A 12,639-nucleotide genomic window follows, 5' to 3' on the forward strand; every position below is an offset into this window, starting at 1 on the left:
CAAGTAATATTGTGAGATCACCATAAGAGTTCCAGTCCAGTGATTTGCCTTAGAGCATTAGGGAGGCAACCAGATGCACCCTAGAAATTTCCATATGCTCTAGCCAGTAGGGTGAATTGTCAGGGTATGGCAAGAGCTGTCCGAAGAATCTAGAAGAAACCAGGTTAACCCCCTTAAAGAGAGTAAGCAGCCACATTGCACAGGGATTAAATTTTGAAAAAACAAGGAAATGAAGATACCGTCTTGCTTTCATTGGTGCTGCCTCAGGTCAATACCCTGAGCAACAAGTATAGGAGCAAACAAGGGAACATTTAAGAAATTATTTAGCCTTAAGTTTAATTCAAGGTATCAATATACAGCATCTGTATACTGGTTAAATTAGGGCAGCAATCTATAATATTTTCAGATCACTGAACAATTTGAAATTTTGAAAGCTTCATGGCTGTTCTCTCAAAGTGGCTCTAAAAGGACATAAAATGACTGATAGGCAGCTCTAAGCACACACACATTTCCCAGAAGTATGCTAGATTCTGGGAGACCCCAGGCATTTGAAGCTCACTTTTGTGCTGAGATTTGTGTTGGAAGTGCTGGCTCCATCTGCAGAACAGCAGGTGGTAAACACAGAAGCTGCCAAGTGCCATGGAACATCCTCTCTAGAGAAACTTGAAAAGTACCCCCCAACAAGGAGACTACAGTTGTCCCCAAATGAGACTGCAAGAACATTTGTTGTCTTTATTCCTTTCCTACCAGTTAGAAATCATGGTGAAACAGAATATGGCAGCCCTACATGATACTGCAGTAACCATTCATTTCTCAAGGTTTTTCAGCTGAGGCCAAATTCTTCCTACCAGTTTTCCATTTTTGTCTGAATAAGCTGTAAGAGCCTTTTTTAATTTCTCAGTATATGAGCAAAATCATTTTCGCATTCCATGTCCTTTATAAATTTCTACTGCTCTTTTAAGGTTTCATTAGTTTACATCATGTATAACATTTAAATACCTTGTCAGCCAGTCACTTGGAAGTTTGAGATCTGATAGTAGCTCCCCTCAGGCTACCAGGGAGTTCATTAAAGTGAATTTTGAGCCAAGGATTACTAAATTCCTCAATTTTTTAGAACTTGGTTTTGTAACTTAACTCTTTGAAATCCAAGAGTGCTTTTCCTTTTCAGAGTTGGGTTTATGTTAATCAGTATTTTTTTTTTGCTTGTCAACTTGTCAAAAGCATCCAGGTGGTGGAACGCAGTGTTTCATTTTAATTCTAGGGGGGGTTTTTTACTTGTATACTACATTTTTAAAGGTTTAAAAAAACCTGTGGAAGCCCTAGTCAAGCAAATCATGTTAACTGTAACCCCAAACACAAGGATAGTGTTGGGTTGCAAACCTATTGTTATAGGAACTTGGGCTTTTGAGACTGGCCTTAAGGTAAAGTCATCTCTGGCCTTGCTAGAAATTGGGAGGGGGGGTTGCCCTGTGGCAGCCCTTTTCTAGAATTACTTGTCCAATTCATACAGCTTCTATGTAGGCAACTTTCATTTATGCTGTTACAAAATGGTTGCATTAGATTTCTTCAGATTGTACACTAAATGACTTATCTTGGAAGAGCCGACCTTGAAAAGGACCTTTATTTAACACATGTAATTACATTTAGCAATCATGGTACAAGGGAGTAAACCTATCTGCTACAACCAGAGGCAAGCAGTCACTTTTTATTTCTTCCCAAATGTAGGTATGAATTCTGTCACTTGTATGGAGGGCTTTCAAGGATGAATACTCCCACCAATTGATGGAACTTGGCAGTAGCCTTTCCAATTCTGCTTCCTCCCTCATTTTGTTCCTTGAAACAGTCTGTCTTAAGACTAACAAATAGATGGAAGTTTCTGAAGCTGAATACTCACATGCAGCTATGTGTCATCCAGCAGTTCTTACAGGACTGTATTTCCTCCCAAGAGTTATTGTTCCTTATGTATTTCCTGTTCACTTGTGCCACTGGAGCCAATCACCTTTATTGAACAAGATTGGTTTAATACTATCTAAAGGCATGTGTCCTTGTATTACTATTGTCTAGCTTCCTCACCTGCAGTTTTATTCATGAGTGTGTAATCATTGTCTCTGTGGAAACTGGTAACACATTTTGGGTGAGAAACAGCAAGTTCACTATTCAGCTTCATATTAAAAGTTTGCTCCCAATAGGCAATTATGATTTGCAAGTCCCTTACAATTTTTGGGTGCTAGTTGAGGCATTTTGCCAACTTCAGGTGAAACCAGGCCCAAGAATTACAGGTGACTATTTACAAGAGCTAACATGTTACTACTCTACCCAGAAACTATCCTACCTGCAAAATAAAGAGCCATAGTGGTCACATAGTTCTAGACTCAATTTATTTGAGATTTTAACTAAAAGTCCAAATGTTTGCTTACAAAATTTAGCTTTTCATTAACCCAACAGAATTAAACTATCACATATGCATTGGAAAGCAGAAACTAATCTGTTAGTGAATTGCCAAACAAGTTATCAAAATGTAAAATGTTGTGATTTGAATTTAAATAACCAGAGGCAGTATATAGCACAGGCACAGCACTGCCTTCAGCCCCAAGACATAATATTCACACAATCCCAGGTTGCCAGATTTTGTACTAGCTGCCCCATGCCAACCCTCCCCCCTCCAACACATAATGGCCATCACTTGCATACTTTGGAGTTAACTTTGCTCTGAACTTTAAAGCTCTGGCACATTTCCACCCTTATTCTTCAATGCAGCTGTTCTCTAAAAGGACTTAACAAGCATTTCCCTGAATACCAGCTGTTCCCATTTCCTACATGTTCCTTCCCTGCACAGTGGGGAAAAAAATGGGAAAGTGCATTGAAAGGCAGCTGGCCAAAGCACCTATATTATAAACCACTTATTTAAGGCTTAATACACAAACATGGGAGTCCCCAAAGTGCCAGCCAGATCTTTTGAAAGCTATCATTCTTTTGTCATTTCTAAGCAGAACCCTGTAATTGCTAGGGCAGTTTTGCGGTTGAAAGACCATCTACCATTCAGGGTATGAGGAATGGTTTTTATTAGCTATTGTCGGTCACTTAACCTGCAAATTTTTCTTTATTACACAATGCCTTCACAATGTATAAGGTTTGACCTTGGCATTTTGCAGAATCCACTTGGTATTAAAATCTGAATTTATTAAATTTACTGCTTATTGCTATATACCAAAAAATAATTTTCTAAAGGCTTTTCACCATTCATCAAGCTTTTAAGGTCCAACTGATTCCAATAGCAGTAAGAGATCCTGAACGTTTAAGAAAACTTCGCTGTGGCCAAAATATCCTACAACTGTCGGCCTTAAAATGATGCCAAGGAATGGCAATTTATATAAAATGATAACCCTGATATCCATGACTCAAGTACATCAAAGCAGTTTACAGGACAATATCCTTTTACGTACATTAAAGCAAGGCTTTGTGCAGTTTTTCAAATGGAGCAAAACACAATTTGCTCTTACTGGAGCAGTGTATTTTCAATATTAAAATGCCATCACTTTTAATACTCATGTCAACCCATTAACTACAGCATAAACTGCTACCCATGTCCAATACTTCCCAGAGAATTAACTAACGCTATTAAAACTATCTGAAGCCGAAATGCTTCGGTTAAAGTACAAATGTTTACAAGGACTACACCTACCAAAATGGTCCATCATTTGAGCCATTTACTGTTAAGACTCCCAAGATGTCCCCTTTTAACATAACCCCTGGAATCTGAATGTTCATCTAAGCACTCTAAAAACAATTAAGTTTTATAATACAAAGGTACAGTTACATACCATTTCACGTGTTACTCATGATCCAATTTGGAAATGTTGGATAATTTCATGATTTTAACTATGTAGCCTAACTGAGGACCAAGTAAAACCAAACCTCTTATTTTCAAATAGACTTATAGAACTTTAAAGTTAGCAGCAAAACACTATGCAGAAAGTATGAAATAACCTTTTGGTTAATGTAATATTCCAATTTGTATGACTAGCTCAAGAAATACCAGCAAAACACTATGCAGAAAGCATGAAATAACTTTTGTTAATATATTTAATATTCCAATTTGTTATGACTAGCTCAAGGAATACTCTTATCAGAAGCAAGAACTTCATCTGCAGTAGTAAACTACAGAGTAAAACAATGCTTTGATCAAGCAGCAGTATTCAATTTAAAATAATCACTGAAACACCAAACCTTGAAAGTACAAACACCAATAGCATGGAACAAGATGCTGTTAATTACATTCTTTTGCTTCCTTAAGCATGAAACAGTGTGGAGGTTTTAGCTCTGCTATCCTATACTGTAGTCCATGGGCATTTTGACTCCTTAACCACTGCAAAATACTGAATGTGTTGGCACAGATGTAAAGGGGGTTTGCCACCTAAGCACTTTATATGAAATATTCACACACCAGTAAATGTCATCTTTAACTTTCCACTGTACAGTTTTGTAAACACATGTAATGACCAAATTTTACTACTTAATATCCAAAGTGTAACTATTAGCCCCAAAGAACACACAGACTTTGCATTAAACTTTTTGTTTTAATGGTCTCAAAATTTGTGACAGATTTTGGTCAAGTTGTTTCCATTTATAAAAGGTTACTGATTTTAAAAACTAATAACTTAAAAACTGCCACAAGACAAATGGTCCAACAAACATTCCTTTCCTTCTGAAGCTTTTACGGTGCATTGTAATCATTAACCAGTCTTTTACTATTAAACTTAAATGGCCAATTGAGACAAACAGTTCTGAGACCATGTTTCCACCACTGATTAAGACTGAGGTGGCAGGTGAACAGAATTTTCATTTAGCCTTCTGAGCCTTCTGGGCAGATTTTGTGACCTTGCCAGCACCAGCTGCTTTCTTGTCAACTGCCTTGATGACACCAACAGCAACGGTCTGTCTCATATCACGCACAGCAAAACGACCTAGATATAAAAAAAAGTTAGATACTGAGATCCTAAAAAGGACTCAAATTATCAAGTATTGCAAACGAGGAACAATTAGGAAAAAGGAGTTATAAAGCAAAGACACAGCACTGCCAGTTTCACATTAATGCATTAGAAGCGAAAAGAAAGGATGCCCATCAATAGCAGTCTGTTATACAGCTGCCTAGCAGGTGAAATTCCTTTTTACTCCAAAGCAAAGATTCATGTGGTGGCACAATAATGCTCTTTCTAAAAGAGCAGTTTAGCAAAAGGATCCCAATAATCATGTAATTTAACAGTAGCGATAACAGCTTCCCTAAACAAAACATTGAGGTCATTAAACCAGCGTTTATTAAAAATTATCTATTGTGAAAGAACTACTTACCCAGAGGAGGATAGTCGGAGAAGCTCTCAACACACAGAGGCTTGCCTGGAATCATGTCAACTATGGCAGCATCTCCAGATTTGAGGGATTTTGGACCATCTTCCAGCTTCTTACCAGAACGACGATCAATCTTCTCCTTCAGTTCAGCAAACTTGCAGGCAATATGAGCAGTGTGGCAATCAAGAACTGGGGCATAGCCAGCACTAATTTGTCCTGGGTGGTTCAGGATGATAACCTATGGAGATCATTAAGCAAGTTACCCCACCTCTTTACCAATATAGTGGCACACACAAATTTACTGCAATTCACCAAACAAAGCAACTTACCTGTGCTGTGAACCCAGCAGCTTCCATTGGTGGATCATTTTTGCTATCACCAGCTACATTACCACGACGGACATCTTTAACAGACACGTTCTTTACGTTGAAACCAACATTATCACCAGGCAGAGCTTCACTCAGAGCCTCATGATGCATCTCCACAGATTTTACTTCAGTTGTAACATTGACTGGGGCAAATGTTACTACCATGCCTGGTTTCAGAATGCCAGTTTCCACACGGCCAACTGGAACAGTGCCAATTCCTGAAATAAAGGGGAAAAGAAATCTAATATCCCCAAATCAGGAGTTTGCAGAGGCAAATTACTAATAGCAGCAAAGGTCAGAAGAGCTTTATAAATGATACAGCACAGCTTTCAACATCAATACAAGTTCATTAATCCTAAAATTAAAATCTATTTTCTTATTAGGCTAGATTTCTGATTTGCAAATTACTTGTTCCTAAAAAAACTCAAAGCTGTTTAATACATACCACCAATTTTGTAGACATCCTGAAGTGGCAGGCGCAGAGGTTTGTCGGTTGGACGAGTTGGTGGCAAAATAGAATCCAGAGCTTCCAGCAGTGTAGTTCCACTGGCATTACCATCCTTGCGGGTCACTTTCCACCCCTTAAACCAAGGCATCTGTGGAAAAGAGTATATATTTAATAAAAGTTTTACAAACAGTTTTGCAGTACTCTGGTTGCATTTGTATATAAAATTAGGGTTGGCATAACCATTGTGCAAATTCTAGGGTTTTAACCTATAATTCAGGCTAACAGGAACTTAATAAATCAATTCATTTTGTTTATAATCTCATTGCTGGAATCAGTCAGAACAATACAGAATGTGCTGGTGCTAGCTTTAAATTCCAAACCTCACAAAAGCTGAACTACATACACCTCAACAATTCTTGATGAGAGCTTTACTTACATTTGAGCTGGGCTCCAACATGTTGTCTCCATTCCAGCCAGAAATTGGAACAAAGGCCACTGTATCTGGGTTGTAGCCAATTTTCTTTATGTATGTGCTGACTTCTTTGACAATTTCTTCATATCTCTTCTGGCTGTAAGGTGGGTCGGTAGAATCCATTTTGTTAACACCAACAATGAGTTGTTTTACACCCAGAGTGTAGGCCAGAAGGGCATGCTCACGGGTCTGCCCGTTCTTTGAGATACCTGCTTCAAATTCACCAACACCAGCAGCAACAATAAGGACAGCACAGTCAGCCTTGAGAAAGGGGAAGGAGAGGAATATTGTTATTCACCACACAGTACTGACTTAACTTTATTATGTCCAAAGAATAGATGTATTTGCTCACCTGGGAGGTACCAGTAATCATGTTTTTGATGAAGTCTCTGTGTCCAGGGGCATCAATGATGGTGACATAGTATTTGCTTGTTTCAAATTTCCAGAGTGAAATGTCAATAGTGATACCACGTTCACGTTCTGCCTTCAGCTTGTCCAAAACCCATGCGTACTTGAAGGAACCCTTGCCCATCTGTTTATTGAAAGAATTGTTAATGAGTCTCAAACATAGCAACAAGCATTACTAAAGTAGTTGCTCTCTAAAGACAGCTGCATTAACACTGAAATATAATATACAAGCTATGTTTAGCAAAATGCACTTGGCAGAAATCCTGAGATTCCAAATCTGTTTCACCTACTTAACCTGGTGACATGTTAATCTATTACTGCCTAACAGGTGCAATATAAAACTACTCACTTAAATGTTGCTGCATGTGTATTATTTCTGTTTTAAGTAGAACAGGAGTGCCTGCCTCATTAGTTCCCCTGCTCATTTCCAGTATTTTTTTTTAAACTGGTGAAAATAAATTTGTTTAATAAATAAGGTATAGGTCAAGTTTTTTCAGTAGTCACACAAGTATACATTCCAGAATGCAACAGAACCACATAGAATTATACTGATGCAGTAGGGCTAACCAAGTTCACACTAGAGTTTTAACAGCAACTTTATTATAAAATTAATACAGCAAAACCATTTGCTGCCTATTATAAAGCAGGATTTATGTGGTCAGAAGAAATAAAGATTAATCACAGCGCTTTGATTTTATCCTGGAAAGTTATCTTCATAAACAAACCCACCTCAGCAGCTTCCTTCTCAAACTTCTCAATGGTCCTCTTGTCAATTCCACCACATTTGTAGATCAGATGACCAGTAGTGGTGGACTTGCCAGAATCGACATGCCCAATTACAACGATGTTGATGTGTGTCTTTTCCTTTCCCATTTTGGATGGTTAGTAGCTGGTTCTCTTCCACTTCAGATAAAACACCTTATTGGGGGGGAGGGGGGAGACACAAGTTAATCCTCTATTTTTAAAAAATGCAAATAAAAAGCAAAACAGCGCCCTGAAAGACTTCAACAGTAAGAAGGGGAATATAAGGGAATCTAAATAGGTTCTCTTACATTTACATCCCAAAGTAGGAGAAAAACCTAAGGGCCAAGCCTGTTTCTCCAGCAGGCTCAGCCCAGATTTAGGCCCAAGCCAGCCTCGAGTTCCTCAACTCCACCCACCTCAGGGCGACGAAGCGCATTACGTGTTCGATACGGGGAAGAGGAAACAAAGCTAGGAAGGAGGCACCTCCACCTCGTGAAGGCTTTCCAGCCTCTTCCCAACCACGACCGTGGCCATCGCGAGATACCGGGGCCGAAAGCGAGGGGGCCGCGCGGCTCCTTTGTGTCGAGCGGGCGAGCCCGGGGGTGGGGCGGCGACGGAGCCACTCGGCCTCAGGCACGCGCCCCGCCCGCGCGCGCGCGTGTCCTCCATTTTGTGACGGCGGCGGTAGCGGAGCGCGGCCATTTTTTTACATGTAGAGCGGAGCGGAGCGCAAAGGAAAGAAAAGAGGCGACCGGGCGGGGAGCAAAGCCGGGCGGTCTCAATGAAAAACGACCTATCCTGTTGAAGGCCCCAAACGAGCGAAAGGAGAACGTAACAGACAGCTGAAGAAAACGACTATCAGATCCGGGGAAAAAAAAGAAAAGCGGCGTTAAGGTCACACCTGCCACGACAGCAGCCGCCCTATTCCACTAACACTACCATCTCGGCGCTTCGGCCTGAAGGGACATGTGTTTCCGGAACTCTCCACCATCTCGTTCACTCCCAGGCAGTAGTGGGTGTGAACAAGGGTTCCAGCTACTTGATCGCGCTACCTGTTCTTCGCATGCACACGCAAGTCTCGCCCGTCTACCATTCTTCTCTCTCACGCACACATAGAGTAGGCGCGAAGAAACGAATACTACGGTCGCGCACTCCCTCCTCCGGCACGTCCACCACAAGACCGAAACATCGCTATCTCGCCCGCCCTCCTTGCAGGCGTCAATAAAAGCTGAGACCTGTACCCGTAGCACGTGCGGGCTCCCTTAGCCCCGCCCTCCCAGACCTAGGCCAAAATGTGGCCTTGCCATAAGCGCGCCATGCAGCATCCCTTACCTCCGAAGCAGCGGCAAACCCGTAGCGAAAAAGACCGAAACGGCGATCGGCGCACTTTATATAGCTGAAGTCGAGAGGGCGGCGGCCTAAAGGACACGTCACTGCTCCCAGCATTCCCTTCGCCACTTCGGGTTCCTTTGCGCTCTCTCTTTCTCTCTCCCCCCCAACCCCAGCACGTGTGCGCCTCCCCTCAAGAATCACGTCCAGGAAGAGACGGAAAATAACAACTTTCTTATAAAAACGTTCGTGTGTCTCCCCGCTCTCTCCTCCTATCGTGTAGAATCAATCCCCATTTGCTATCTCGTGCTCCGCCCCTTCCAAAGTTCGACACCCGCACTTCGCGTGCGGCAGAGTTTGGGAGATAAGAGACGCCCCCTCCAATCTGCGGCGGAGTGCGCTGTGCTGGACAGTCCAGGCTCCAGCAACGCCTGCCCTTCCCCCCGCGTGGAGCGCGCGCATCGCTAGCCCGCTCCCGCCGTCTAGTCTTTTCACACAGCACATTGCACTTTATAGCCTCTCCTCCCACTTGAGGCTCCACTTTCATTCCAGCTGCTTAAAACTCGGCGTCGGGAAGCATATTTCCCGACTGTCCAAAGAGAAGGGCGGGTGTAGGAATCTCTGTTACAATGCTGAATGCAGTCTGCTGCTACAACGGTGGCGCCTTAAAAGAAAAAGCATCCTACTCCCTTTCATTGCCTCCTACACGCTAATCCGCCGTAGCTTCGCGCTCCATACTCCCTTCCTTAACTAGACCCCTCGCTCCCATCTCACCATAGGCGTCCCGTTCATTCATACATTTCATCCCTCAGTAATGCCGCACAGAACTTCCCTCTTTTCTCTATTTCTATTTGTCTCAGGGTTAGGAAAGCAGCACCTTCTCCAAAGTGTGAAGAGCTGCCCCAGAGTTGTTTCCCTCCTCTTCATTTTCTTTTACATTTAAGAAAAGCACTTACTGTTCTCCCCAAGTATCCTATATAGCCTCAAACTTACATAGGACGTTTTAATGTGTATTTTTAATTTTGAATACAAAAATCTAGTAAGACTTGGACATGTGAAACACTCTTCTGTCTCTCTGTTCTTAACTTTTTGTATTGAATACAGTTTTCATCTTTGGAAGACAATACCACCATATATATGGGTCCTAAATCTCATTGAAATTAATGGGGCTTCAGTTAGTGGGACTAATGTGTTCCGTTCACTAAGTTATATTTACAGCTTGAGTTAGACTGGGGTGATAGACTTTACAATTTAGCTTCACCCAGCCTGAGGCCACAATCTTAACATGCATTTATTTGAGAGTAAGCCCTGTTGAACTATGCAAAACTTTCCACTAAATATACATACCATAGTTGGCAGAAAACTGAAATAAGCTAACCTTGAACTTAGGAAAGCTGCAAAAACGTAAAGCTATTTTGTTGCCTTAGTTTTTAAATCACCATGGCCCTTGGATGCCTATGCAGCAGAGAGTATTGGTGTCATGTAGTTCATTGAGAAGTTCTGAGACCATATTAATAAAGCAAAAAGTTTAAGACCCCTTCCCATATATTTGGGACAAGTTACCATTCAGTGTTCCTACATCCCAGGCAAACAACCTTTTAGGCACACTAAGGAGAAACTCTGATTAAACACAGTGGGATCTTCCAACCAAATTATCATTCATACTATTGCACCTAACTCAGGATTGATTTCTTCATTATAATATTTTGGATCAAGCTGCAAATCAACTACTCAAACATAGGCTTGACTGTTGTGTTTACTTTAAAGGTGACCTTCTTTATGCTTCTCAGAGGATAGCTAATCATTATAACTGTTGTGTAAAAGAGGCATAGAATAAGCACAGGCCTGGAACAGATAACATTCAGAATTCCCTGTTATGCACAAAATCAACCCCATAGTGCATACCAAAATTTCATCACTGAAGAGGGCTTTTGGACTTGCAGGCGGGCCTTCTGACTACAGCGAAAAGTTAACACTGCCAGGGCAGGCCTAACTTGCTCTCAAGTATTTTTCCATCTGGCAAGAACAATTCATTTTTTAACTTTGGCTAAATTCTCTGAACTGATGCATATATCTAAAGATTATTAGAAGGGCTGGCCCCCTGGTGAGCATGCAGCACTAGCATTGATATCCCTTAAGCTGCAGTTGCATAGCATACATACACACTAACTGGGAGGGAGTCGCCCAGAACACAATGGTGCTTGCTTCTCAGCAAAAATGTAGAGAGGATTTTACTGTTAAGGTATGATTTATAGTGACTAAAATACAAGGAATTGTTTAAATGGATAGTATATCATTCAGCTATACAAATTTGTCCAAACCTGAAGGGAACTTAAGATTCTATAAACAGTCATCTGTAGTTCATTAGGGTTAAAAAGCAATCATGTCAGACAAAGTTGTTTGCAGTTGGTTCAAAGATTGCCATAACTTGGTCTGTTCTAGTATTAATCAGAATCTTTTCCAGCTGCCACAGCTCTCAGCATCTGTGTTAATCTGTCAGTTAAAGTCTGGCTTTGTTGAATATTTTAGGTGCTTATCGTATATATATTTATTTTTTTTATTAAGAACAAGCAAAGATTGTACTTTGGGCCACTGCCTCTTGACCAAGAACTTTGAAGCTGCTAATGTTATTAGCCTGCTTAAAATATACAACACAGTTAAGTGCAGAAACAACAACTCAGCACACATACCATATTTCAACCCAAGTTAGGTTGAAGTGTTATGTAATGCACACTTAGAAAACACAGTGGAGCTTCCATCTGAGAGAATATGCTAGGGCTGGGTGATTACATTCCCTTCCAATTACTCTTAAATTTTAACAGTTTAAATATTCATCTGAGATTATCATACATATATAGTTCTAAATGATGTCATGCTTTATATATGGCATGTTGTAATTTTTAACATGGGAGAAGTTGGTGAAAATTATGACAACTGAATAAATTAAATTACACTTTATTCATTCCCTTTCAGTTAAATGTAACCCTAGAATGGATTCAGTTTTCTCTAACATACTGGAATGATCCTTGATTGCCACTTTTCAAACCTCATAAGATAGGAGGAGCTGAACCAGTACCTCAGCTAGGAATGTTGCAGAAATCCACAACAAATCTCTATAAACCCATCATGTGAGTTCTACAGCAGAGTCAAGCAGATTCTGTGGACTTGCAGGCAGGCTTTTTACTTGTGGGGATTTGCACTAATTTGCATTAGTAATAATGCATACCTGTGCAATTGCACTATTATACATTAGCTAACTATTAATGCATATTAACACGGGGAGAATGAAATTTCAGTATAAAAACCCATTTCCATCATGAGTGGATGGCAATCAGGGAAACTGATGTGGAAGAGATTGAATCAAATCTGTAAATTCCTAACCTTTCCCAATGAGCTCAGTGAAGAGGCAGGCTCACAAGTATGGTTCTCAGGCTATCTAGAGCATGGGTCCTCAAACTATGGTCTGGGGGCCAGAGCTGGCCCACCATGCCCATTTGGACCTGCCACGTGCGCATCCATGCCTG

General features: G+C 40.9%; 1 protein-coding gene across 1 annotated transcript; it reads right to left on the reverse strand.

The window, feature by feature from the left end:
- Positions 1-4,557: 4,557 nt before the first annotated feature.
- EEF1A1 (eukaryotic translation elongation factor 1 alpha 1) lies at positions 4,558-9,225 on the reverse strand. The gene is made up of 8 exons (XM_044421606.1): positions 9,119-9,225; positions 7,772-7,960; positions 6,987-7,166; positions 6,599-6,895; positions 6,160-6,310; positions 5,676-5,932; positions 5,350-5,584; positions 4,558-4,964 (listed from the first exon to the last, which is right to left on the reverse strand). Exons 2-8 carry the CDS (start codon positions 7,913-7,915, stop codon positions 4,840-4,842), a joined length of 1,389 nt encoding a protein of 462 aa, XP_044277541.1. The 5' UTR covers positions 7,916-7,960; positions 9,119-9,225; the 3' UTR covers positions 4,558-4,839.
- Between the last annotated feature and the right edge of the window lie 3,414 nt (positions 9,226-12,639).

This window comes from Varanus komodoensis, unplaced genomic scaffold (assembly GCF_004798865.1).
Source record: "Varanus komodoensis strain SLA01 unplaced genomic scaffold, ASM479886v1 scaffold12, whole genome shotgun sequence".
NCBI lineage: Eukaryota > Metazoa > Chordata > Lepidosauria > Squamata > Varanidae > Varanus > Varanus komodoensis.